We start from the raw sequence: 26,897 nt of genomic DNA on the forward strand, positions 1-26,897 counted from the left end.
GAGGGGAGCTTTCCCCTCTAAGGAACGCAGGATTCGTCTTTCAAATTACAGGAGTAGAGGGAAAACACCAATTAGCGCATATTGAAAACACAAGTGCCAGCGCATCACCTCCCCTGCAGGTGGGACTGGAAGGCGGGGAGCAAGCAGCCGCTGGCTCTGAGCTTCTGGACATAATTGCTCCTGCCTGAGTAGCGGCTGTGGGAGGGCCTGCAAGTCATCGACATGCTCCCTTACTAACAAAGCCCCGGTGTTTTTGGATACAGTTGACTGGACAGAAGATAGTTGCTGCTGTCCTTAGCACACAAGTGTAGGTAGTTAGGGAATGTAAGTGGGTGGTGTTGGGAGGGACTTGCAGAAAGGATACTTTGAAGGGGGATTCAGCTAGCAGATGGAGTACCCTTTCTTTATCTTTTCTCTTTTCCTGCCTGCAACTTGGATGTGATGGCTGGAGCTAAGGCAGCCATCTTGAGAGCATGAGGAAAAGATTAATCTCTTAAAGATGGAGAGCAGAAAGCTAGAAGGACATGGTTTTATTGGCGTAGCCCTGAACTACTTATAGTCGGCATCTTGTAGAGGAAGATAAAATAATCCTGTTGAAGCCACTGCTATTTGAGATATTTGGTAGATGCAGCCACACGAACCCCTATAGGCGCTTTACATTCAGCACTTTTTGCACACAGTTAGCATCCCCATTTGAAGGCTGTGAAAACCATGGGTCAGAAGTAACGTGCTAGCAGTAGAACTCTGTGGTGGTTTCCTGCAGTCTCTGCATCTCTCTCCCTGGAGGCCCGCCTCCTTGTGGGCCTGCCTGTCCCTCTGCCCTAGAGCTGGGCCCCAGTGGGTGCAGCGTCCCGTCACCGCTTAGCCTCTGTTCAGGTGATTTGTCTCTGTTCCTCCATCTGCCCAGACCAGACGGGCAGAGGGAGCCTCTCCGCTCTCTCCGGGCACAGCCACGCAAGTCCACTCCGTGGTTTGCTGCTCGGAGCCTCACCTACGTGGCAGGCGTGCGCTCCTTCCGCCTCCCACCGTGGTCTGCTTGGGCCTGAAATGCACGGGGAACGAGGGGCTCCTGGGCCCAGTGTCTCCTCGGAGCGGCCACACAGAGAGGTCAGGGAAATGTTTTTTTTTTTAATTAAAAAAAATTTTTTAATGTTTTATTTCTAGGAGAGAGAGAGAGACACCGTGAGCAGGGGAGGGTCAGAGAGAGAGGGAGATACAGACTCTGAAACAGGCTCCAGGCTCTGAGCTGGCAGTCAGCACAGAGCCCGACGCGGGGCTCGAACCCACGAACCGCGAGATCATGACCTAAGCGAAAGTCGGACGCTTAACCGGCTAAGCCACCCAGGCGCCCCTTAAATTTTATTTTTTTAATATTTATTCATTTTTGAGAGATAGGGAGAGACAGAGTGTGAGCAGGGGAAGGTCAGAGAGAGAGGGAGACACAGAATCTGAAGCAGCTCCAGGCTCTGAGCTGTCAGCACAGAGCTCATTGTGGGGCTCGAACCCACGAACTGTGAGATCATGACCTGAGCCGAAGTCGGACGCTCAACTGACTGAGCTGCCAGGCGCCCCAGGGAAACGCATCTGAGAAGGAACCGGCTGCGGGTAGAAGACTGCCAGCAAGACCCCGCAGACACGCCCGCATGTGCAACCGAGGGCTCGGGACGGCGGCAGGTGCCCTGGCTGAGGAGGGGGGCAGCTCCTGGGGGCCGAGCAGGCGGGAGCTGGTGTCATCTGCACGTTGCTTGCCTGCACTTTCCTGACGGCAAGTGACCCGGCTCTGGCCTGACACCCACCTACCTCCTCATGGGGGTGGGGTGGGGGGAGAGAAAACAGAAATGTCCCCCCTCCCAGTTCTGGAGGCAAGAGCCCAAACTCAACGGGCAGCGGGGCCGACTCCTCCTGGAGGCTCCGAGGGAGGGTGTGGTCCATGCCCCCAGCTCCCGACGGTCTCCTCAGCTGCAGGAGCGCAGCTCTCCACCTCTGCTCCGTCGCCACACCGTCTCTGCGTGTCTCCTTGGACTCCCCCCCCCCCCCCCCCCCCCCCCCCCGGGGATCTAGGATGGTCTGGACCTGTAACTTCACATCGCAAAGACCCCTTTTCCAAATAAGGTCGCATTCATAGGTTCTGGAAACTAGGATGTAGGCATACTTTTTTAGGGGCACATTTTTCACCCCACTCAAGGGCCAGATTTGACCCCAGCTCACAGGGGGAGTGTGAACCTGGCCTGAGGGAGCCAAGTCAAATGTGGCCTGCGCCGCCCCTGCCTGTGGGCCGCGGCACCGAGTGGCTCTGTTGCTGGCTAAACAGCAACGTGCGGAGTGGCTTTAGAAAATATGCAGAAAGAGTATTTGACAAAACATAGCATCCTTTCTTAGTAAAGACCCTTCAGAAAGTCGGGATAGAAAAACTTACTTAAACGTCATAAAAGCCATTTATAAAAAGACCACAGTTAATATCACTCTCAATGGGGAAAAACGTAGAGCTTTCCCCCTGAGATCAGGAAGACGACAGGGATGTGCACTCTCACCACTGCTGTTTAACATAGTGCTGGAGTCCTCGCATCAGCCATCAGACAACTAAAGGAAATAAAAGGCACCAGAATTGGCAAAGAAGTCAAACTTTCACTTCTCGCAGATGACATACACTCTACATGGAAAACCTGACAGACTCCACCAGAAGCCTACTAGAACTGATCCATGAATTCGGCAATGTTTCAGGGTACAAAATCAATGTACAGAAATCGGTTGCATTTTTATACACCAATAATGAAGCAACAGAAAGAGAAATCAAGAAACTGATCCCATTCACAATTGCACAAAAAACCATAAAATATCTAGGAATAAACCTAACCAAGGATATAAAAGATCTGTATGATGAAAACTATAGAAAACTTATGAAGGAAATTGAAGAATACACAAAGAAATGGAAAAACATTCCATGCTCATGAATCGGAAGAATAAATATTGTTAAATGTCAATATTACCCAAAGCAATCTACACATTCAATGCAATCCCAATCAAAATTGCACCAGCATACTTCTCAAAACTAGAACTACCCTAAAATTTGTACGGAACCACAAAAGACCCCGAATAGCCAAAGTAATAATGAAGGAGAAAACCAAAACGGGAGGCATCACCATCCCAGACGTTAGCCTCTACTGCAAAGCTGTCATCATCAAGACCGTGTGATATTGGCACAAAAACAGACACATAGACCAACGGAGTAGAGAACTCAAAACTGGACCCACAAGTGTACGGCCAACTAATCTTTGACAAAGCAGGAAAGAGTATTCAATGGAAAAGAGCCTCTTTAACAGAAGGTGCTGGGAGAACTGGGCAGCAGCACGCAGAAGAACGAAACTAGATCATTTTCTCACACCATACACAAAAATAAACTCAAAATGAAGGACCTGAACGTGAGACAGGAAACCATGAAAACCCTAGAGGAGGAAGCAGGAAACAACCTCCTTGACCTCCACCGCAGCAACTTCTTACTTGACACATCCCCAAAGGCAAGGGAATCAAGAGCAAAAGTGAACTACTGGGACCTCATCAAGATAAAAAACTTCTGGGACGTCTGGGGGGCTCAGCTGGTTGAGCGTCTGACCGGCTCAGGTCACGGTCTCACGGTTCGAGGGTTCAAGCCCCGCGTCGGGCTCTGTGCTGACAGCTCAGAGCCTGGAGCCTGTTTCAGATTCTATGTCTCCCTCTCTCTCTGACGCTCCCCTGCTCATGCTCTCTCTCAGAAATAAAACATTAAAAAAAATTAAAAAAAAAAAAAAGAAAAGGACGTCAGGCTGCCTTTTCAATTTCTGCGTTGTGTTTTCTTGGGTGATGGTGTCGCGCTCCTGTGTTTTCACTCTACTATGAAATGCTCAGCACACTCACGTGCAGCAGCCATTAAGTGCGGGTGTTCTGGGTGTTCTGGGTGTCCTGGGCATGGGCAGGGAGAAAAGTGACCCCATGAACACCAGCCTTCCCTGCCGGGATCTTCTATCCAGAGAGAAAACCCAAATCCTTGAAAAGGGAAGGTCAAGACAAGGGCCCGGGAACAACTCTCCAAGGAGGTGCCAGAGGCAGATGTGAGAGCAGCTGCAGGGCCGGGACCCCGAGCCGCCGAGGACCTCGCTTGGTACAGAAGCAGAAAGAGGTGCGGGGGGCGGTCCCTGCAGGAAATCCCAGGCTGACGGCACAGTCACCGGTGTGCTGCGCCCGAGGGCAGGGCTGGCGCAAAGGCGGGCAGGAGCTGCCCCAGCCCCAGGCCTCCTGCCTGGCACAGGCCACTGAAGCCGCACTCAACGGGCTGGGGGGGGGGCGGGGGNTTGCACTCATATGTGGAACAGGAGAAACTTAACAGAGGACCGTGGGGGAGGGGGAGGGGAATAAAATCGTTGGGGAGAGGGAGGGAGGCAAACCGTAAGAGACTCTTAAATACTGAGAACAAACTGAGGGCTGATGGGGGGGGAGGGGAAGGGGGGTGATGGGCATGGAGGAGGGCACTCGTTGGGTTGAGCACTGGGGGTTAAATGGAAACCAACTTGACAATAAACTATAAAATGAAATAGTAAAAAATAATAAAGGATAACTGACCTATATGGGAATTTCATAGGAATTGAACGATGTAAGTGAAGATGATCTCCAAAATGTTGAAAGTAATGTTTAACTATTCCATACAGTTATCATTGTGAAGCATTTCTCATATTTCTTACATGTTATGAGGCAGAGATGCTGTATGCTGATTATTTGATATTATATTTTCTCTGTTTTACAATGAACAAGAAACTGGTAATACCACTCATTCTGCCGTTCACGTTTAAAAATTGTGTCCCAATTTCTAAATATCACTAGGATAATGAGCAGGAAAAACAGGTTGCAGTGTCTCCTAGGCCCAAAATAACTCCTTTTCTATACATCCGCCACAGTACTTTCCAGAAGGAGGGGACAGGAGCTCGCGTTCATGGAAACACTTCGGAATCACACGCAGTCTGAAAAGGCTGAGCAGGAGAGTGAGACTTCTAATAAACCACAGCCAACGTGTGGTTTTAATAAAGCAAATTAAAGAAAAAAAAAAAAAAAGCCCGGGACGGTTCGCTGGCCGCTCGTGGCAGAACCGAGCGTGTCTGCTTCCCCAGCCCCGCAAAGGGAGGAGAACACGCCGCGCTCCCGGGGCGGGGGGAGGGGGGTCTGCTCAGGGGCCGCGGTCAGCGCCCCGCAAGGGAGCCCCGCGGCCTCACCAGCGCCCGGCCGCCCGCGGGGGGGCGCCCCCTGGAGGCCGCGGGCCTGGGGTGCGGGCGCAGCCCCAGCTCCGGGCGGCGCGGGGAGGCCTGCCCCCGAGGCGGCGGCGAATAACGGGGAGGCCAGCTGTGTGTTTTTAAAAACTATTCAAATTTAATTTACGCTTTACCGTTAAGACACATTTCTACTTTTCTTTAAAAGGACTGAGCCCCGAGCTGGCGCAGCGCCACCTGCCGGACGCTCGGCCCCGGGCCCGCTGCCTGCGGGCCTCGGGCCGCCGCGGAGGCCTGGAGAGGGAGGGGACAAGCAGTTACTCCGCGCCGAATACACGGTCCCGCCCGGGCCCCGCCGCTTCCTCTCGACCTACCCCGGCCCCACTCTCAGAATCGGATCCTCCCGTCAATACGGCGAACACCAAGGGGAGAACCTTCCGCGGCCCCTGCAGCGAGACAAGCGCGGGCGAGCTCGGCCCCCGCCGCGGGTCCTCCGCCAGGCCCCGCCCACTGGCCACGCCCCCGCGGGGCTCCGCAGCCCCTTCCTGGGCTCCGCCCATCGGTCCCGCCCCGCCCCGCCCACAGCCCCTCCAGGGCCCCGCCCACGGCCTCTCCCGGCCCCGCCCACAGCCCCTCCAGGGCCCCGCCCACGGCCCCTCCCGGCCCCGCCCACCGGTTCCGCCCCCGAGGTCTGAAGCGGGCCCCGCCCTGGAGGCTGCTGTGGGGGAATGGTCCTCTGGCGCCCGGCTGGCCTCGGAAGCCCCCGCGGTTCGTAGAGCTGATCCCTGGCAAGTTGGTCCTTTTGGGCAGCACCTGGAACCAAAGGCTCAGTCCGTCTGGGACCCCTGTTCTTGGACCCGTCTCCCCAGAGCAGCTAAAAATCCAGTGGAGGGCAGAGCCCGAGGCTAACGCTGCCTCCAGGAAGCCTTCTTGGGTTTCCCTGCTGCAGGCTCACAGGCAGGCATGCACACGCCCCAGCGCCCGCCAGCCCTTGCAGCAGTAATCCCCAACCCGCAGCTCCTGGGCATGGAGCTCTGTCTGGGGCCTCAGCCCCTAACCGGTTTCCTCCAAACCTTCTTAAAAGTACTGCTTAGGCCCAAACTGTCCAGCCAGAGACACGGTCAGGCGATGTGTCCCTGTCAAGCCAACGCCTTCCAAGGGTCCAGCTGCGGAAGGGAGCCTCCCAAGGCCACATCCGGTCCGGGGGCACCCCCACCCTGCTCCTGCCGCCCAGGTGTGCCCAGAGACACTGGGGATTGGGGAAGGGTCGGGCTGGGGCAGCTCTGTGTCTTGGCTTCCCTGCGCGGCCTCTCCTGGCCCCTCCGGGATCAGGGGGTTCACGTGGGGGAGCCCGGGCTGCAGGGGGCGCACCTTGATGACGCGGCCTCGGAAGATGCTCTCGTCGAGCTCCACTGCAGCCTGGGCTGCGCCCTCGGCAGCGAACTCTACGTAGGCGTAGCTGGGGCGGGCGGGCAGGGCGGGTGAGGGCCACCCTGGGGTGCCCAGGCTCCCGCCGGACCCCAGGGCACCCGGCCCCTCCCGGGGCCTCCTCCCTGAACCGCACCCCCCCCCACGGGCTGCCTGGCCCTGACCCCTTGGGGTGTCCGGAGAGCTTGTCGCAGAGGATGGTGACTCGGTGGACCTCCCCGCAGGGATTGAAGTAGGCCTCCAGCTCCTCAGCCGTGCCCCCGTAGTCCACCTGCCACAGGCACGGGCCCGGTGGGGGCCCCCACAGCACGTTTTCTCAGCCGAGCGGACCTCAGGGTGGGGCAGTCAGGGGGGTCTCTGTCCCCCACCCCTGTTGGGGGCGGGCTGGAGACAGAGATGTATGCCTCCCGTGTGTCGGCAAAGCCCCAGGTGTATTCGGCCTGTCCAGACAGCATGTGGCTTTTTGAAGTGGCATCTGTTGCTGATGACTGGCCAACTGGAGATTTCAGGTGGGAACCCTGAGCCCCGGGTCACGCTGGGAAAGCAGAGTACGAGGCCCCGGGGCCCAGGTTCCCCCCGCTTCTCCCCTCCCGCACCTGGGTCCCTTCCTTTAACCCCAGGGCCAGGAGGAGGTGGCAGATCCCAAGGGCCCACCGCAGGGGCCCCATCTTGCCCCCTCCCTGACTCACATTCCCCACATAGACGGATCTGTGGTCTGACTCCACCTTCTCCACAGGGAGCCCGGGGCAGGTGCAACCTACAGAGAGGGGGGGCCTCACATTTGTGGCTCATTCCTCTCTGCTTGCGGGAAGAGGGCCACCCCTTGGGACTGTTCTGGAAAGGGAAGCCCCGGCCCCGCGAGCTGGCACTGCGCCCACAGCAGCTGCAGCCCGTCCAGATGACAGAGAGGAGGGGCTCAGAGCCGCGTGCCGGGACCAGTGGCCCCCGACCAGGGAAGGGGCCGGCCTGGCCCGCGGGCGCCTACCTGCCTCGGGGCTCAGCGGCTGGCTGGCCAGCGCGGCCCCGGCCCCCTCCTGGTGCCCCGCCAGGGCCCGCGCCCCGGGCGGCTCCGGTCCTTGTGCGCGCTCCATGGCCCACAGCCGCAGTTTGATGGCCTCCAGCTCCTGCTAGCAGGGCCCCAGGTTGAGCCCCGAGGCGGCGCGGCCCCTCGGCTCCTCTTGAGGGAGGGCAGGGGGGAGCAGGCCTGACCGTGCCTGTCCTCAGGGTCACTGGCTCCGCAGGGACAGGCTGGGGGGGGGGGTCCTGGAACGGGACCGGGAAGCCCACCTGGACTCGGGCCGTTGTCCCACCCGTCCTTGCAGGGGTGGGCAGCCCACTACCCTCTTCCAGGCCGGGGGACAGTGGCCTGGGAGAGGTCGGAGCTGCAGCCGTCGGTCCCGTTGAATCCAGGTCCTGGCAGCCTCTGCTGGGCTCCGCGTGCTGTTACCTGGTCAGGTTCCGGGTACTCGGCCAGGTCCTCCCCCTCCAAGGGAGGCAGGGGGAGGCCTGCGTCTTCCGGGTCGTCCTCCGCCGGCGCCTCCTCCTTCCCGGCCCCATCCCCCGGCTCCGGAGGGGGCTCCTCGGCCCTGCTCCAGGCCCCCCAGCCCTGGGCCCCAGGGTCCGAGGAAGCCCTTTGCAGCCAGGCCTGGGTCGGGGGTGGGAAGAGAGTGTGGCCGAGGAAGGGCCACATGGCCGGGCCGAGGGGCAGGCGGGCCAGACCTCGGTCTCTCGCACTAGCAGCTGCCCTCACCCGCCCCGCGTTTTAAGCCCCTCCCCAGGCCAGCTGCTCCCACTAGAGGAGGCTTCCCGCAGGGCCGCACTTCCACGCCGGCTTCTGGGCCGCCCGCTTCCTCCTCACCCAGGCAGGCCCCGAGCACCGGCACTGGGGAGAGACGCGAGCTCCGCCGTGGGCTGGCCACGCTCGCGGCACCTGCTCAGGGTCACAGGTCACAGGAAGGACGGCACAGAGGAGAAGGGGTGCTTCCTGGAGGAGGCGGTGTTTGGGCCAGCTCAGAGGGACTGGCCAGGCAGAGCTGGGGGGGAGGACGGCGTGGCCGGGGGACTCAGCGTGCGCAAGGCCTGGGGCAGGGAGGGCAGGGAGTGTGCCACAGGGCAGGGCCCGGTCCCTCCTCCAGACCCTCCGTCGATTCCCTGCACACACTCCCCTTTCGCGCCCCTCCCCGGGCCACTCACACGAGGCCAGCGTCCTGCCCTGGCCACAGGGCATACGGGCCGAACGCTGGGCAGACCTGGGACGGGCACTGGAGGCCTGAAGGCTGCTCGCCCAGTCCGCTGCTTCTGGGGCCCCTGCTTCTCACTTCTCGCCCCTGGGGGGCGGCCGTGGGCCCTTGTCCCCACGCGCCCTGGTCTCCGTCTGTCCTCGCCGAGCGGCTGCTCTGGCCTCAGCCTGGCGCAGCCGTGCGGAGCTCCCGCTTCATGGTTGCTGTCTTCGTGTCGCGTTTGTGGGGGACTCCTCGGGCACGTCGGCCCGCCCCAGCCCGGAGGCCCCTCCAGGCCTTAGCTAGGAGGTCCATGCTGGGCGAACTGGGGCCTCTTCCCGGGGAGCTGGGAACCGGTCTGTGCGGCCCTGGAGCCGGGACAGCTTGCGGGGGGGGGGGGGGGGGGGGGGGGGGGGGGGGGGGGGGGGGGGGGGGGGGGGGGGGGGGGGGGGGGAAGCTCGTGGGAGCAGTTGTGGCTGCGGCTCAGGCCCTCCGAAGCGGCAGGCCCCCGCCTCCCGGGCCGCCTTCCCTCACTCGCCTGGCTCTGCTCTCCCACGTCCGGGGCAGAGTCCGTAGGCCAGGGGTGTGAGGGGCTGCTGTGGTCCCGCACGCACGGCCTCCAGCCGCCGCACCTCTGCAAGGGCCGGCACCTTGCCCACCACACCCGCTGTGCCCGGCGCTGCACAGCCACGGGCACTTACACGGGCATGGCTCCAGGGGGCCCTGTCGCTACCACACCGCTGTTTCCAGGAAGCCTTCCTGATTGCTCCTCCTTTCTCCTGTGGCCATGGCGCCAGGCCTCCCCCCCACCCCCGGCTGTAGATCACCCCCCCAGGTCTCCCCAGGCCAGGGTGCCTCAAGGGCAGCATCCACAGCTGGCTGGGTGTGTGGCCACTGGCCATCTTTCTCCTGAAGCTCGAGGTAGTCAGGTCCTCTCCCTCCTGCAGGCCCCAGGCCCTTCCCTCCACCACCACGTGGGAGGCGGAACACCACAGTGGCCGTGTCCAAGCCAAGAGCCGGCTGGACTCCGGCCGGGCCCCTGGCCAGCCTCCCTCTGAGCGCAGGTCTCTGCAATGGAAAAACGCTGTCACCCTGCTCCCTGCTGAAAGCGCTGACACACCAGGCCCAGCTGGGTTCGCGCCAGCCGCCAGCCGCGGAGACAGGCCTGCCCCGTGCTGGCCTTTCCAGTGACGCCTTTCAAAATACATCGTGTTCCAAGCCTGAGCCCGAGGATTAACAACAGCCCTTCCTCGCGGGGGCTGCCAGCAAACCGGGAGCGTCGAGTCCCGGGCGTCCGAGTCCGGGAAGGGCCTGACCTGGAGGCCAGGACACCGTGGCTGTGACCCCTGGCTCCTGGGGCCCAAGGTGTCCCTTCCCTCGGTGTTCACCCTTAGGGTCTTGTGGGATGTGCCTGGCACTGCCACGCGCAGTGGGCTTGGGGTCCCTGAAGCCATGGGTGTCACCTGGGGTCCAAGGTCATCCAGGTCATCTAGAGGACGCGGCCTTTGAAGGTTCACCCCACTTGGCAAGAACACGGGAGGCTGTGGGTGGGCCCTGCCCGGAGCTCCACTCCCATTGACACCCCAACTCAGGTCGCCCCCAAGGCCAGGGCCCCGCCCCTCGCGCTCGGCCCCGAGGCCGCCCCCAGTACTTGCCTGGTGAGTAAACACCCAGAACCAAGGAGAGGCACAGCCCTGTGGTGGCAAATGTCGGCTTTATTACAGACACGGATACCGGACGTGACCTGAGTCACAGTGTCTTACAGCACCCGGGTCACACGGAGCACGTCGGGGGACACACGACAGGGCTGCCACGCCACGGCCCCCGTGGTGCGGAGGGAACCCGCTGTGGGAAAGCGAACCGACGTTTGGCCTGACTCCTTTTGGGGAGTTAAAAAGGAAGAGGAAGACCCGTCCAGTCCCCATGAGGCTGTGGGTGGCTGTGCCCTGGCCCGTGGGGGCCAGCCTGGCCGGACTCCCCCACAACCACGTGGGCAGCAAGGGCGCCCCCCCCCCCATATGTAAAAAACAGGCTCCAGTTTGAGTCCAGCTGCATTGCTGCTACAGCGGGTCCTCGGGTGGCACTCCAGGGGCCAGCTGGACAGAAACAAAAAGGAATAGAAAGTATGCACGATGGAGGTTTCCAGAACTGGTGGGAGCAGATAGGTGCTGCTGCAGGCGCCCAGGCCTTCTCTGGGTGGGTGGAGGTCAAGGTGCCCTGGCCCAGCTCCTCGTGCTGCTTTCTCCTGCAGCCGGACCCGCATCTGGGGTCCCAGCCCCATGTTGGAAGATGCCCCTTGTGGCATGGGGGACTGGGGGAGCTGGGCCTCTAGTGTCCCAGAGAACATCCCCCCACCATCGACCAAGTTCAGCTTGTCAGGGTCTGTCCCCCAGGGTGAGAAGAGCAAGCCGCGAGCACCTGGGGCGAAGCAGGAGCGCTGGGCACTCTCTTCCCCCTCCCGCGCCTTTCCTGACGGCACCTCCTCCAGGCAGTGACCCCTGGAGACCAGGACAGGAGAGGCCGGCCTGCCCCACAACGCTGGGGTCTTGCCAGGGAGTGTGCTCACCCCGACCGGGGGCCCTGTGTGTGGGCCACCTCCCGGTGAGCGCCCACGGCCCCCACACGTGCCAGGCAGGCCCAGCCCGGCCAAAGCTATTGCTGGGACATTGGTCCAGCCTGCTCCAAATGCCTGTGGCACAGCCTCATCTGTCCCTGGAGCGGGCCTGGACCAGTAGCTGAGGCTCTGGGGGAGGCCGGTGGCACCCACAGGCAGATTCCTTCAGGGCGGTTAAGGTCATGGGAAGACCCGAAATGCCCTTGTAGCTTTGGAACACTGAGGGCCTTGGTGGATGGAGAGGTGGACAGGGAGGAACGGACCGAGGCCTGGCTGTGTGGGTGAGACTGGAACGAATGGACAGGTGCCTGTGTGGTACGTAAAGGGGTTAATGGTGGAGAGACAGGTGGTGAGTAGGTGAAAGTATGAACGGAGAGGGTGGAATCAAGTGACAGCTGGGATAGAGTAATGGCTGGACACGTGGATGGGCAGGTATTTGGCTGAATGGGTGAGTAAGTGGGTGGATGAGTGGGTGAATGGATGGGTTGAGAGATGGGTGAATGGATGGATGGATACCTGGATGGGGGGTGGATGGAGGTGGGTAGATGGATGGATGGATGGGTTGGAAGATGGATGGATGGATGGATGGATGGGTGGATGGGATGGGGGAGGGCCAGATGACTGGATTGGTCAGAAGAGTGAGCTGATGAAAGAAAAGAATCATGAAACAATTATAGGTTGGCTGGCGAGAGTCGCCTGGAACAGTGAAGGAGCTGTTGTGTCATTCTGAGGATATATTTGGGGAGCCTGGCAAACAGGAGAAAGTTGAGGCCTGTCCTGACCCCTTCCCACCTCTGTCACTGGGACGAAACCAAAGCCAACACCTGGCCCCTCTCCTGCCACCGACCCTCTAGGGGGTTTGATGAGTGGCCCCACCTGGGGGCACCCAGGGAAGCCACTGCCCGGGCGTCTAGCTCCTCCTGTCCTGTGGCCCTGAGCGTCCCGGACCCCCAAGGGTTCCTTTGGTCCTGGTGAGCTGGTGGAGCTGGGGACCCTCTGTTCAGAGAGAGTCTGGGGGTGCCCGTCTGTTTACCCGTGGGGTAGGAGGCACTGCCACCCCCCGACATCACCTGGGGACAGTGACATGTCCTAGGATGGGAAACCAGGAGATGGAGGAGGGGGTGGGGGTGGAAGGGAGGGTCTAGGGTGCCGGCATCCATTCCGTTGTCCCCTCACCCTCCGTCTGTCATAGGTGGCTTGGCTCTGTGGACTGGGGAGCCCTGGCTGCCACTTTGCCTGCCCGCCTCAGTCCACCTTCCTGTGGCAGCTGTGGCCTCAGAACAGTAGAGGTGCCGCTCTGGTTTGATTTGGGTGGAAGGAGGCTCTAGGAGAAGCTGAGTCTCCCCGGGCGGCCGGGCCACCTGCGTGTCTAACCCGACAGTGGCTGGGGGGGGGGGGGGGGCCCGGGGGGGGGGGCCCGTGCACGCAGCGCCGCTGGGCTACGGTTTATAAGCTCGGGAGGTGGCAGGGCAAGACAGCCTCTGACACAGAGCAGGGGCCAGCTCTGCCTGTGTGGGGTCCCCTCTTTGCACGAGAGGCAGGCGCACACCCCGTGCCCCGCCCCCAGTCCGGCTCCCAGTGCAGAAACTGCCTGCCCCCCCCCCCCCCGCAAAAGCTATCCATCCGCGTTTGGTTCCGCTGTGAGGTCTTTGGCCGACTGGGGCCTGAGCACAGCGACCGAGGGGAACACGGGCCCCCGAGTGGCACGTGCCAACACAGCACTTACCAGGCCCTCCCCCTCCTGCCCACCTGGCCGCAGTCCCCGATGCCCGCAGGGTCCACCCGGCAGCCTGTGCTGGGCCCTCCATGCCCGGCTGCGGCAGCCCCCGTGCGTGGTGGCTTCCTGACGTGTGGGACACAAGTGTGGGAACCACACCGGGAAGACAGCTTGAGGGTGGCTGAGCTCTTCCCAACAGCTAGGGAGGGAGGGGCTGGCCCATCGGGGCCCCGCAGCCTGTGGCGTGGCTGGGACGCCACCGGCCGGCCGGCATGCTTTCTCTGATGTGTCCGCTTGTCCCCGAAGGTCCCCTTGTGAGGGGAGGCAGACAGGCTCGCTCCTCCATGCCCCGCCTCAGACCAGTGGCCCAGCCCGGTCCTGATGTCAGGGTCATGAGTCCTCGGGGCCTTCGATCCGCTCACCCAGACCCCGCACCCCGTACCCCGGACAGACGCTCTTCATAGCCAGCCACTCACCGGCACAACCTCGGGGAACAGGGTCCAAGAGCCCCCCCCGCACAGTGCACGTCCGAAATCACTGTTTTAAGAGGTCGGATGCTCGCCGAAGAGAAAGTCGGGAGCCTGGACACGCCAGGGGAGGCCCCGACTGTCCCATCAGGAGCCCAGACCCCAAACCGGTCCTCGCTTTTCTGAAACCCCCAAAAGCAAACCCCTGACGCGTCCACAGACCCGTGGCTGGAGCCTGGGGAAATTTCCAGAGGATAGGATGGGGCCCTCTCGACTTCGAGAACTGGGTTCTGCTGCGAGGCGGGTGTGGGGCGGCGCCCGGCCTGCGGCAGCTGGACGGAACCCCGCCTCTCGGTACCGAATGAGGGACTCTTACAACCTGACAGACTCACAGCAGACAAGCCCACTGCTCCCACAGGACACGGTTCCGATTTCCTTGAAAACCTATTTCCTAAACTTTATATGCTTCCGTAGTTTCTCTTTTTTATTTGGCAAACATCCCTTCATCCTTCACCACGAACATCATTATTTGGACCCCTGCAAGGACTATGTACATTCACATTAACGTATGACGCCGTCGACTTCTTGCCTCGGGGCGGGGCCCCCAGGAGCCCGTTTCAGTAGCTGGCCGCTCCCCGGATTGCACTGCAGTCCCGCGGGTCTCTCAGCGATGCAAGAAAATGCCAGACTGTGGGACGAGTCCTCCCACCGAGTACACGTGAGGCTTTCCTTACGCCTTCATCTCCTCGAGATCACGGGGCGGCTGAGTGGGGCGAGGGCACGGGGCTGGGGGACGAGAGAGCGCCTCCCCCAGGAGCGGCTGGACAGGGACGCGGGTTATATACAGCTGACCGAGCCTCCGGCAGGTGCGCTGAGAACAGACCTTTCTTGTCTGTAGCTTTTCTTCTATTTCTGCAACAGCGTGAAGAGAGGGGAGCAGGTGCGGCCGGGCCGGCCTCGCGGTGGGGGGAGAGGTAGAGGAGAAGCGGCAGTCACAAGGCCCAGTTGCTGTCTCCTGCTGCTTCGAGAAGCAGTCAGGAATCAACCCGAAAGATTGTCACAGTTTTGTTTCGGAATTCTTCTCTCCTGGGAAGGACACGTTAGCGCTTTCTCACAAGTGGAAAACATGCAACGTGATGAAAAGTCACAGAGGGCGTGAGGACAGTCGGGGGGGGGGGCCCTGCACGCATGTCCACGCGGCGCTGGTGCGCCCAGCGGAGGCTCTGCCGTCGTGGGAAAGAGACACGCTGCTTCTTGTCGGGCGACGCCCTCCAGACCCCGGTCCCCCGCACCCCAAACACAGAATCAAGGCGAGCGAACAGGACACAGGTGAACAGATCCAGGAGTGGGGGGAAACCGTGGGGAAGCTACTTTGGCAGTGACAAAAACATCTTGGATTCTGACTTTTTGTGTTTGCTTTTTGGATTTCCTTTGGAGCAGAGGTGTGTCCGGCATCCTTGGCTGGCTAGCTGGCAAGGTAGCTTACAGGTGTGCTTCCTTCCCGGTTTTTAAAAAAACTTTTTGGATTTCTACTTAAAGCCAAAGAGTTTGACATTAAAAAGAAAAAAAAAAATCTGAAACCAAAATATGTTTCTTGAGTTGGAAATTGAAACCTTTTTTACCGTCTTCACCGCATTGGCCACACGGCCCCGGGGTGGCTTCCGTGTCACGGCGGCTCAGACCTCCAGCTATGAAATGACAATTTCCTGTTTCCCTTTTTAATGGGGAAGGGGACAAAACCCCCATTTTCTGTGTCCATTTCTGAGTAGTTCTGTTCCACAAAACCCCCCAAAATTCTTCACCGAAAATATAATCCACCAAACAATTAGATTTTTTTCATTAAAGAGAGAGTGTGTGAAAGTCAGAGACAGAAGAACGGGAGCACGTGAGGGCGGCAGGCGGAGCCGGGCACGCCGGCCACGGCCACGGCCACGGCCGCCCTGCTGCCTAAAGCTTGGCGGGAGGTTTCTGAGGATGCTCGAGGTCGCGGCCGGGGGCGGGGGGGGGGGGGCCGCCAGGTTGCTGAGGAAGTTGCGTTGATGCAGTTTTTGTCGGTTCCGTTTTCTTTTGGAGAGAAGCGGTAGCAGCAGCGGCTCGGGCCAGCTCCCAGGGGGCCGGGGCCGGGCGGGGCCGGAGGGCGCGGTGGACCCCATGGCGGGGGGCCCGGGGGTCAGCGGGGCGCGGCGTCCAGGGGCCCGGGAGGGCCGGGGGAGCCGGGGCGGGAGGGCCCCGCGGAGCTGGCCTCGCTGGGGCTGGCGGCTCCCGCGGGCAGGCAGGGGCCCAGGCTGGCGGTGGCGTCGGGCTGTCCGGGCCCCGGGTCGGCCACGGCGGCCACGGGGCCCTGCAGGCTCTGGCCACACACGTGGTGGTGCTTCTCCCAGTCCTTGTGCTGGCAGAAGGAGCCGCAGTAGCGCGCCGCGTTGCAGCCGCTGCAGGTCTCGCTGGCCTTGCGCCCGCAGTTCCAGCAGCTCTGGAGGAGGGGGGACACGGTCAGGGGGCCACGGCGCGTGCCTGGGCCCGGACCCCAGAGGACGCAGGCCGGCCACAGACTGGGCAAGCACACGCTACAAACAACCCCACGGGGACCCGGCCACGCATCACAGGGTGAGAAGAGAAAAGCCTGACCTCACCACAGCTCGTGGGCGGCCCTCGGCGGACACGGCCACTCGGCTGGGCCATCCTGGGGGGCGGGCTCCCGCCACGGAGGCACACGGCTCTGGCCCGCTCCAGACAGGGTTATGCTGAGTTTACAGGACCATGGGGTCCTCATAAGGGAAGGCAGCCACAGGCCCCTCCTCTCTTCCAGGGAGTCCTCCTGGCCTCACCTGGGCTCCAACCCCAGAACGTGGCAGCCCTGGGCAGACAGAGACTGCCCGGCTCCGACGTGGGGTGGGCTGCACGGCCAGGCCTGCCTCAGGCACGCCCTCCCTCGCTCCTGTCCCGTGGAACTAGCCGTAACCTCAACCACCCGCCGGGAGAAAGGCCCGGTGTCTAGCCTGCCACCACAGCCTCCTTGGCTTCCTGGCTGGCTCTGCACGGCCACGCTGGCCTCCTGGTGATCCTCACGCAGCCAAGAGCGTCCCCGGCCTCTGCCCTTGCTGCTCCCTCCTCGGGGTGGCACTGCCCCCCAAGATTCCCGCCTGGCTGGCTCGTCTCCTCCAAGACTCCGCTCCCATGACTGCTCGGGCACCTTCCCTGCACCCGCCCCTGTGAGGCGTGCCCGTCCTGCCCTGCTGCCTCCCCGGAGCCCACACTGTCTGCTGGAGCAGCGAGAGCTGACTCTCTGGGCTGGCCCAGCCACACACCTACCCGGGGGCTTTGGAGATGTGTCCCGTCCCAAAGGGCAGTTCTAGGACCCCCTCCTGGCAAAGCTCCCTCCCCTTCCCTGACTTCTCTGACATCGAGTCCTTTTCGGACAAGGACCTGCCCTGCCCTGCCCAACCCCACCTGGCATCGGATGCCCGGGCGCCAGCACGATGATGGCTCACGGCCCCGCCACAGTGCCACGGCACGCCTCAGTGCCATACTGAGGAGACAGTGGGGATGCCCCCTGGGGTCTCCATGCCCCTCGCGCCTGCCGGGGTCACAGGTTAGCGAGGGCTTCAGAGTCGGCCAGCGAGGTTTGAATAAGGGCCTGTCACTTCCTAGGACGCAGCCTAGAGCAAGCCACCTCCCCTCTGGGGGCCCCCAGTGTCCCCTCTGCATGATGGGGATGCCCACAGCACCCGCCTCTCCGGCTGCCCAAGGTCATGAGGCTGGGAGGCGACGGGGTGGGGGTCCAGGGCCTGGACCTGGAGGTCGGGGATGGAGTGACTACCTCGCTGGAGTCCTCCTGCTGGTTGATGACAGTCAGGGCGTCTTCCGAGGCCTGCCGCCGAGCCTCCGCCAGGGCCCTCTCCATCTTGGCGCGCTCAGTGCTGATGAGCTCGTGGGCCTTCCGCTCGGCGTCCGACACTGCTTTTTGCAGCTCGGACATCGCCTGCCGCTTCACCTCATTCACAGCCTCTTCTGCAAAACACACATGGGCCTTGGTCGCGTGGCCCGGCCCACCTGCTCTCCCAGGCCTCCCTTGCTGTGGGCGGGGCCTGAGCACCGGTGACCCGGCATGTGCACGCAAGCGTGGCCGTGGGGGCGTCTCCCAGGCCTGCATCACCCCGATGTTCCCACCCCTCAGGGTGCGGTGGTACTGCCCTGGAGGGCGGGGCCAAGCCCACCCCTCACTTGGGGTCAACGGGCTTGGGGGAGGCCGAGAACCTGTGTTCCTAGCAGGTTCCAAGTGATACCGATGCCGGGTCTCAGCACCCACTTTGAGAACCGCTGCCCTACTTTTGCCCCGCCAGCAGTCAGCTTACCCGTGGCCCATCTAGAAGATTCTGGGGGGCACCCCGTCTAGGCCTCTGCATTATCACTCCCACAGCCCTCTGTCACCCCATGTCATTGCGTCTGGCCTGCTGACGTCCGCGGAGAAGCGTGCTGTTCAGAGCTGAGCCAGAGCACCTGCTCCGACCGCACTGTGGTCCCCAACCCTGGGAGCTACTCACAGCTGCTCCCACCTGCCTCAGTTTACCTGGCAGTGCCCTCTGGCAGTGGTGTGGGAGGATGGGGTGGGATTAGCGGGGCTCCCCTGTGTGGCTGAGCTGCTGGCAGCCAGGTCCCCACTTGAGCTCGACACACTTGTCACCAGGGGCCCCCAGGGGCCAGGCGGAGGCAGAGGGGACAGGCTGAGGGAAATGAGGATCCCAGCCCCTATCCAGGCCTGTGCCCTGCCCTGTCTTGCTCCAGGCAGCCGCTGCCTGTCTGTGGCCCCTCAGCCTCCAATGTCCCACTCGCTCTGCACCCCAGGCCCTGAGTTTTCTCCCTTTTCCTTATACTTCATACTGACCCATCCACTAATCAGAACGTATCTGGGGGCCCGCTGCTCCTCTCCACTGCCACCTCAGCTGAGCGCCCCCCTTTTTTCTCAAGCTGCCCATTGGTTCCCGAAGTCTGTCCCCATGAGGTGATGAGCGTCCCCCGTGACATGGCCGTGGCACTGTGCTCGATGCCACACCCGGACGCCCACGGGCACTCCCTGGTGCCTCTCACTGTGCATCCGTGTACGTGTGTGCACGTGCAGGACCCAGGGACCCGCGCTGTCCTGCTGCAGGTGTCTGGTACACACGCGTGGTACCCAGAACACTCAATGCACCCCACCCCCTCCTGCAGGGTCTGGGACCCCCTCCAGCAACCCCCAGGCCGACCCCACTCACCAGCCTTCCTCCAGATCTCCTCGGGCACGTAGCCAGAGAGGGTCCTGGGCATGAACTCCCGGTGGGGGTCTGAAACACAGGGGTGCCAGCCTCATGCACAGAACGGGGCCACGTCCCCTGGGTAATGGGGGCGTGCTGTGTCCTGGGGGGGGGCATGGGGGGGGCAGGGCGATGCCATGATGGAGGTGCTCTGGGTGGAAGCAGCATGGATCCAGCTGGACCTGGGCCTTGGTGGATCTGTCTTGGATTCCACCGTCATCATCCAGAGCGAGTGCAGACCCCTGGGGGCCCCTGGCTGCTGGCACCCTGAATCTATGCTTCCCTCTTTATGCACAATGCAAAAAGCACATCCCTTCCAGGGAAACGCCTGGGTTGTGCTTTATCGCCCTGAGTGCCAGAACAGGGGTGCTGGCCTGGGTCTTCAGCGCCCCTGCGGTACACCTCCCACCTCCACTCCCCCTGACGCCCCCTGGGCACGCACCTAGCTGAGACCCGTCTGTAGCCACGGAGCTGTTGAGGGGCCGGGCGGTGGCAGGCCCGGGGCCCTTCTTGGTGTCCTCGGTGTCACTGTAGCGCCGGACCCAGCGGCTGAGCTCCTCGCGGTCAGCTTCCTGGCACTGGCGCAGCACCGTGAGGGACCGCCGCGTCTTCTCAGCCATGTCCATGATGCAGTTCAGAAGCTGCGGGCAGGCAGTGGCCGTGAGCGTGCGGGGCAACGGCCAAGGGCCTTTTACCAAGGGGGGGGATGACCACGCTCTCAGGGAGGTCTGTTCCAACACAGGGGCGGGGGCTCTCTTTTCAGCCGTCCGGGCTGTGCTCTGCCCTGGGGAGCACACCTGCCTGGGCTCCCTTCCCACGAAGGCAGCAGGGGAGATATGACCCTGGAAACAGCGTTGGAGGAGTCCCAACGCCAGGCCAAAGCCCCTCTCTCCTGGAGACAGAGCTGCTCTTCAGGGGCAGAGCAGGGAAGGTTCTGAGGGGCTGCCCAGAAGCAGAGGGCAGGCTGAGGTGCGCAGGCCCGAGCTGAGCCCGCACAGAGCCTGACCCCCCCCACCCCGCAGCACAGGGGTCCCACAGGCTAGGCAGAACCCCAGGAATCGGGGCGGTGCCGTGGCCCCTGGACACTCACGTTGTTGAGGTGCTTCCACTCCTCCGCCCACTCCCGCTCCGTGAGGCGGTGGTCGATCACTTCTTCCTGCCGGGACCCGTGTACGGCTGCAGGGTGGTGTGGACGCTCAGGCCCTGCTCCTTGTCTCAGACCCCGCCCATGTGCTCCAGGCCCCGCCCCGTGTCCCAGACTCCGCCCATGTCCTCCAGACCCTGCTCCTTGTCTCAGACCCCTCCCCTGTCCTCCGGGCCCCGCCCCGTGTCCCAGACCCCGCCCATGTCCTCCGGGCCCCGCCCTGTGTCCCAGACCCCGCCCATGTCCTCCAGGGCCCGCCCATGTCCTCCAGGCCCCGCCCTGTGCCCCAGACCCCGCCCATGTCCTCCAGACTCCGCCCATGCCCTCCAGACCCCGCCCATGTTCTCCGGGCCCCGCCCATGTCCTCCAGGCCCCGCCCTGTGTCCCAGACCCCGCCCCTGTCCTCCAGGCCACGCCCCTCACCCCCAGGCACTGTCTCACGCTCCCCAGGCTCTGCCCCAGGCCCTCCGGGTCCTGCCTTGTGCTCCCGGGCCTGGCCCACCACCAGGAAAGTGGGCAGGGTGAGCAAGGGGACCCTGGGCACTGACCCTCTGTCCCCTGCCTTTAGGGGCAGGTCAAGAACAGGCCTGGCGTCTCCTCAATGCTTGGGGGCAACAGGCCGGTCCCAATCCCTCAGTCTAGCCTGGGCCACGCCTCCCCCACCTCCCTGCATCCCAAGCCAGCACCTTCGGTTTCCCTGCCCCCGCTGCGGCGGCCCCAGGCCTCACCGTGGGGGCCCTGCCACTCCTCAGCAGCCCGCAGGGGCTCAGTGGTGGCTCACAGCGCGTGCAGCGCTCCCTCCTGTGAGTCGGGGCTTCTGCACATCCCTCAAAGCCCAGGTGCCAGCCCCTCCTCAGCAGCCCTGAGCCCCTCGCACGTCCGCCTGTCAGACGCTCCCGGCGGCTTCCCACGTATCCTCAGCCCCCCAGCTGGCAGTCCCCAGGGCAGGGCGGCCGTGTCTCCAAGTGTGGTCCCCTGGGGGACAGTGGGGGCTGGGAAACCAGAAGCCCCGACACTTGTGCCCCACGGGCCCCGGGCCCCTCACCTCCCCATGCTGTGTCCCCGCTGCCCTGCCCTGCCCGCCTTCCGGGGCCCGGAGGAGGCCTTCAGGAGGTGCAAGGAGGGGAGGGCCCCAGGTGCCCAGTGCTTCACCCCCTTCTGCCGCCTCCGGGGGAGGTTCTATTATTCCATCCTACAGACGAGAACACTGAGGCTGGCTCTGGGGATGTGATTGCTCAAGGTCACCCAAGGTCAGCCCAAGCCGTAACGAGGCGAAACAACGGGGCGCCCCCTCCAGCCTGGTAACGAGGAACAAAGCAACCCTGAACTGAGGAGTTCGTGCCAAGGCAAGGGCGTCTGGTTGTCCTCATGCGATTCTTTTGGCACATCGGATGCTCTGGGCCCCACGCAGGCATGGGTGTCCCCACCCTGGTGCGGCCTCAAGCCCGTGCTGGGTGACCCAGAGCCGACCGACGCTTCCAGGGCCGAGACCCCCCGGTTCAGGCCTCTTCCAGCCCCCGATGGCCTCCTAGCCGCCAAACGTGCCACGCCACCTCCAACTGCAGAAGGGGCGAGGAGCCACCAGCGGGACCCGGGCCTGCGCCAACGCCCCAACCAAAATAGTGGCTGAGCCCCGCCGGACAGCTGGCGTTTATTTTTGCGTTAGCAGAAGCGGGTGGGAATTAGCACCTGCCCGACCCGGCTGCGGGGAGCCAGACGCTGTCACCTGCTGCCTGGGACCAGGCCCCGGAAGCTTCCGCAGGGTGGGGGCGGGGAAGTGGCCTTGTACAGGGCAAGGCCTCTGCTGACCCTGCCTCGGGGCCCCCTCTGGTGCCCCGGGACTCGCAGGGACATGGCTACGGCTTCGGGCACGTGAACTGTGCTCTCTGGGCCTCCTCGTCTGTGACGCGGGCCTGCTGATGCACCACACACACACACACACACACACACACGGCGCGATGTAACAGGTGAAGGGTGTGATGCAGGCGGGGGGCACTGGCACGAGCAGGGACAGCGGTGTCCCCCTGGATCCGCTGACGGAGAATGAGACCGAGGCAGAGGTCACAGGACCCAGCAAGGACGCGCGGTGGGGACCTGGTGAAGCTCAGTCCCTCTGTTCCCGGACAGCCTGGCTCCCGCACCTCCTGGCTCTGTGCGCAGCTCACCCACCGTTAGGGGCGCTCACACTTGGTGCTGTGAGGCTCGTCCGCGCCCTGCTCGGACGGCAGCACGGGTGTGTGTAGTCAGGGGCGCTCAGGGAGGGCTCATGGGTCTTCCCCTGGGGCGCCCCGGGGCCGTGGCCACAGTGCCTGGGACCTGGGAGACTCCTCACGTGCCCACCCTGCCGCACGGCGGTCTCTTCCTGGCTGGCCGTGACCCCGCCCCCCCCCCCCCCCCCGGCCACGCAGGGGCCCCTGCACCCCAGAGAGCCGCGTGCCCCCTGGCTCTGCCCCTGCCCCTCCCTGAGGGTCACAGCCCAGCCAGGGTGGGGTTTCCCGCTGGGCCCCAGGGCCCCCACACCCGTTTCCTCAGCATCCTTCCTGGACGGACAAGGTCAGGAGTGTCAGCGAGCCCCCCCCCCACACTGACGCGCACGTCGCAGCCCTCCCTCTGCTGCTCCCCCAGCCGCACGCGGGCACGAGTGTGCAAGCACACGCGTGTGCCCTCCAGCGCTGCTCACCGAGCTGCCGATGGCGCTCCCGCAGCTCCCGGGGCTCGTGGTGGCGGTAGGGGCCACGGAAGTGGTGGGCCATGGCCATGTCCTCCAGGCGGTAGTGCGGTGGCGGCGTGGGCTGCGGCGGCCCGTGGCCGGGGCTGTAGCGCTGGGCGGGGCTCAGGGTGCACGGCCGTTTGCTGATGTGGTCGGGGTGCAGCGGGTCACGGTCTGACCCATTCTCTTTGGTCCTGACCGGAAGAGCAGGCGGGGTGAGGGGGCCGCGGACCACGAGCCCCACAAGCCCCGGACAACAGCCCAGGCCGAGGGGTGAGAGGGAGGCGGGCGTGGGCAGGGAGAGGGGCTCGCCCAGCCCCGCGCCCCCGCTGTCCCCGCTGCTGTGTGGGCTCCTGGGGCCGGGGGTCGAGAAGCCCGAGCCTGTGTGGGGGGAGCGAGGGCACGCGGACTGCCTCCTGCCCCTCCCCCGCCCTCCCGGGGGCCAGCTGCGCCCTCAGCCCTGTGCGGTGGCCTTGCAGGTGAGGCGCAGGGGTCTCAGCCCACGGAACGCGGCCGTGTCGCCATTTCCCGTCAGCCCTGCTACTGGGTGGCGGCCGAGCTGAGGCACCACAGGCAGCGCGGCAGAGGCAGCCCCCCGCCCCCTCCCCCTGTGCGCACCGGTCAGGGGTCGCCCTCTTGCCGTTCTCGTTGACCTCCAGGAGGAGCTCGGAGGAGTCGATGGGGGAGGAGGCGCTGGCGTCCAGCAGGAGCTGCTCGTGCTGGGCCAGGTACTGGGCGGGCGTCTGCTTGGCCAGGCGGGCGCAGTGCAGGAGCTCCCTCTGCAGCACGGGGAGGTTAGCCTGCAGGGAGAGGCGGCTGCGCTCACTGCTGCCCGCGGCCAAGGCACGAGCGGGCAGGGAGGCTGACGGCCAGCCTCGCTGGGCGACTTCAGGCACACCGATGACCTCTCTGAGCTGCAATCTGGGGACGCGGGTGGGACTGCGCCCTGGGGCACACAGTGACTGAGGTGCGGTGGGACCCGGAACCCAGACGCTGGAGCCCCCAGTGGCACCCGGAGAAGGCAAGGGGGCGGGGACCATACCCTGGCTTCCTCGCCTGCGCCCGTGGCAGCAGGCGCCTGTTACCCACGGCGTGGAGGGGAGTGGGCACCCCCACAGCCCCCTGTGACGGGCGGAGGCCCTGCTCTGCCCCCTCCTGCGGGTTCCCGGCCCAGCCTCGAGCAGTGCGGAACCCACACCACGCACGTGACCGGTCACACGTGTCACCTCCCACAGTCTTGCCAACCTATCCGTGGACAGACACAACGTGGTGCCACGTCTACAGGGAGGGACGATACAGCACAGGAGTAGAATGACCCGCCTGGGGCGGGGCCCCGTGCCCCCACCCCCCCATGTGTGCCCGTCGCAAGCGCGCCGCGCCCTCCACACGGCCCCCCCAGGCCCCCCGGGCCGCGGCGGGGGCGGGGCGGGCTGGCAGGGGCCCGGGGGCAGGGCGCTGCCGAGAGCCAGGACTTCCAAGTATTTGTAAATAGAGCCGATCCCCGGCTTTCTCAGGCGTGTGTCCGAGCCGCCACAGCGGCTTCTCCCGCCTCTGCCTCCGCGGTCCCGTGGGCGCGTCCGCCCGGACCATCCAGTGGAGCAGCGCAGCAGCAAGGCGTGGTTTTCTGTTCCGAGAGCTGAGCGGGGGCCAGCTCGCCATCTGTCGAACGTGTTAGGAGCAGGAGCTGGGCAAAGGAGGTCCTGGGAGGTCTGAGGAGGCCAAGCCCCCCCCCCCGCCCCTCCCGCCCGGCCTCCCCTTGGCTGGCTCAGTAGGGTGGGGACCGCACGGGCACCGGCTGGTCGCTGTTAGGGCAGTGGAAACATCTGGATTCCTGGCTGGCTGGGGCCAGCTGGGAGCCGGGGCCGCGGGTGGAGGGCCGGCCGGGTGGGGTGGCAGCTCCCGGGCTCTGCAAGCCCCGCCGTGTGCACACTGTCGGCCTGGGCAGAACTCGGGGGTCTAGGGACGCTTGGGCGGGGAGGGGAGCCCCTGGCCAGAAGCAGCCGGTGGAGGGTGTGAGCACTTGGTCAGAGGCCCTCAGGGGCAGGAGTTCCCCTTCTGTTCCCAGGGCCCAGGGCCCAAGGGGAGGCCCCACCGAGACCAGGGCAGACCTGGTCACGGAGGCCGTGTGGACACCGACCCTGAACCACGTTCTCACGGGCGGGAACCCAGGCCAAAGGGAAGTCAGTGTTCATACAGACGGCTGCAACGGCAGGTCCGCTGAGCCGACGACTCCCCGGGAAGGAGGGGCGAGGGCTTTTCCAAGTCCCTCATCTGGTGTCCATACAGCCTGTGTGTGGTGGGCCCGGCGGTCAGCCCACGTGGCTCTGCTGGGTGACCCTGGGCGAGTCACTTAACTTTTTGCTCGTACCCGGGGGCGACGGGTCCTGTGAGCTTCTTATGAAATCAACTGGCACAAGGGGCGCCTGGGTGGCTCAGTCGGTTAAGCGTCTGACTTCGGCTCGGGTCACGATCTCACGGTTTGTGGGTTCGAGCCCCGCATGGGCTCTGCGCTGACAGCTCAGAGTCTGGAGCCTGTTTTGGATTCTGTGTCTCCCTCTCTCTCTGCCCCTCCCCGGTTCACGTTGTCTCTCTCTCTCTCAGAAATAAAACATTAAAGAAAAAAAAAAGAAATCAACTGGCACATCCCTGCCCTTGCGAGGGGTCACCGTACCCCCGGTCACATGGGAGGGGCTGAGACCCAAGCCCAGAGCGGGCCGCGCCGCCTGCCTCTCCTGCAGGCCCCAGTTCTGAGGCCCTGGTACGGTGGCCTGTGGGTCCCCAGGAAGGTGCCAGCCCCCTGCCAGCCCAGGTCGCAGACCGGAGACGGAGCTGGAGCAGCGGCCGGGCCAGGGCTCCTGCGGTGAGCGGGGTGGGGGCTGCTCCCCAGGCCGGACCTTGGGGCCAGGGCTCCAGCCGGCACCTGGTCACTGCGCCCTGTCAGGGAGATGGACTCTGTGACCTTGTCCAACAGTCTGCTGGCCCGGAGCCGGGGGTGGGGGTGTCACAGACACGGAGCGTGGCTGGCAGCCCCGAAGGCCAGCTGGCCAGATGACCACGAGGGCAATCTAGGCATGGAAGCCCCAGGAGCCCTTTGAGACCACTGTGGGCAGAGGGGAGACGGCGCCAGGAGGCAGCCCGCGTGCGGGGCGAGGCCTGGGCATGTCCCGCGGGCCGGGGTGTGCAGCCCGGCTGGGCGGACGCAGGGGACGCCGGATGTGTCGCGGCCCTGCTCCTCCAGCAAACAAGGGCAGCTGAGCAGGCGGGGACATCTGCTGTAAATATTTGACCTGACGGGATAAGCAGGCGCACTGTGTCCCCAAAGATGGGGAGCGTGGAGTCAGCAGTAAGTGGGAGAAGGGAGGCGAGGGCAGGGCTCCTGGCGACCTGCAAACGGCCGCCAGTCCCCGCTCCGGGCGTGAGCGCAGCAGGCCGTGGGCGGGAGGGCGGGAAGGAGGGCCACACCAAGGGTGCCCTTGACCAGGGGCTGCAGGGAACGAGGTGCAGCCCAGGGCCGGCCCTGCAAAGGCCGGGGGTTTGGAGCCTGGTGGGTCCAGTTCCAGCCCGCCCGGCTCCCCTCCGACGGGGAGCTGTTACCCAGGAGCGGTGCCAGTTCCGGGGCTGCCGCGGGTCCGCAGGGCGTCTGAAGTTCCCCCATATGAGGCCTGACGCGAGCGAGCCTGGGCCACACCCTTCCCAGTGGCCCCGGGGGTGACCTCCACCGTGCGTTAGCAGCAACCGAGTCGGGGGGGAGCCAGCCTGGCCCAGGCCCACGGCGGCTAAGTGGCAGGGCTCCGATCCACGAGCCACGGGTCTAGTCTGTCCTCAAGACGCTCTAAAGGCAGCCCCGCCCAGGGCCCAGCCACACAGCTGAGCAGGGCCCACGGCTGGAGGTGCCACTGCAGGCCCGGGGAAACGGCATCTCCGGAAGCCAGTTCCGTGGAACCCTGATCGCCAGAGGTGCACAGAAGTAATGGGTCACGTGGTCAAATCCACTTGGGGGGTGTTTCACCCTTGCCCTCTCTGGGAGGCTTGTGATCCTCACTACGGAGTAAAGGCCCTGAGAAGTGCTGCAACGGAGA

The 26,897-nt window shown here is 63.9% G+C and overlaps 2 protein-coding genes across 4 annotated transcripts in view; both read right to left on the minus strand.

Annotated features, from left to right (window-relative positions):
- Window positions 1-5,637: 5,637 nt before the first annotated feature.
- Window positions 5,638-8,349, minus strand: PABPN1L (PABPN1 like, cytoplasmic). Its single transcript, XM_039224312.1, has 7 exons — window positions 8,107-8,349; window positions 7,645-7,783; window positions 7,349-7,416; window positions 6,824-6,930; window positions 6,603-6,690; window positions 5,905-6,044; window positions 5,638-5,677 (listed from the first exon to the last, which is right to left on the minus strand). The coding sequence occupies exons 1-7, from the start codon at window positions 8,347-8,349 to the stop codon at window positions 5,638-5,640; spliced, it is 825 nt and encodes a 274-aa protein (XP_039080243.1).
- Window positions 8,350-15,230: 6,881 nt separating this feature from the next.
- CBFA2T3 (CBFA2/RUNX1 partner transcriptional co-repressor 3) overlaps window positions 15,231-26,897 on the minus strand; it is a 79,553-nt gene continuing 67,886 nt past the window's right edge. For all 3 annotated transcript variants that reach the window (XM_039227718.1, XM_039227712.1, XM_039227726.1), the window contains 7 exons: window positions 23,437-23,618; window positions 22,789-23,012; window positions 20,055-20,140; window positions 19,407-19,605; window positions 18,926-18,994; window positions 17,494-17,684; window positions 15,231-16,146 (listed from right to left, as the gene is read on the minus strand). In XM_039227718.1, the coding sequence (XP_039083649.1) occupies window positions 15,847-16,146; window positions 17,494-17,684; window positions 18,926-18,994; window positions 19,407-19,605; window positions 20,055-20,140; window positions 22,789-23,012; window positions 23,437-23,618 (1,251 nt within the window). In that variant the 3' untranslated portion in view covers window positions 15,231-15,846. The remainder of the gene's footprint in view (window positions 16,147-17,493; window positions 17,685-18,925; window positions 18,995-19,406; window positions 19,606-20,054; window positions 20,141-22,788; window positions 23,013-23,436; window positions 23,619-26,897) is intronic.

Source organism: Hyaena hyaena, unplaced genomic scaffold (assembly GCF_003009895.1).
Source record: "Hyaena hyaena isolate Hyena2069 unplaced genomic scaffold, ASM300989v1 scaffold_1, whole genome shotgun sequence".
NCBI lineage: Eukaryota > Metazoa > Chordata > Mammalia > Carnivora > Hyaenidae > Hyaena > Hyaena hyaena.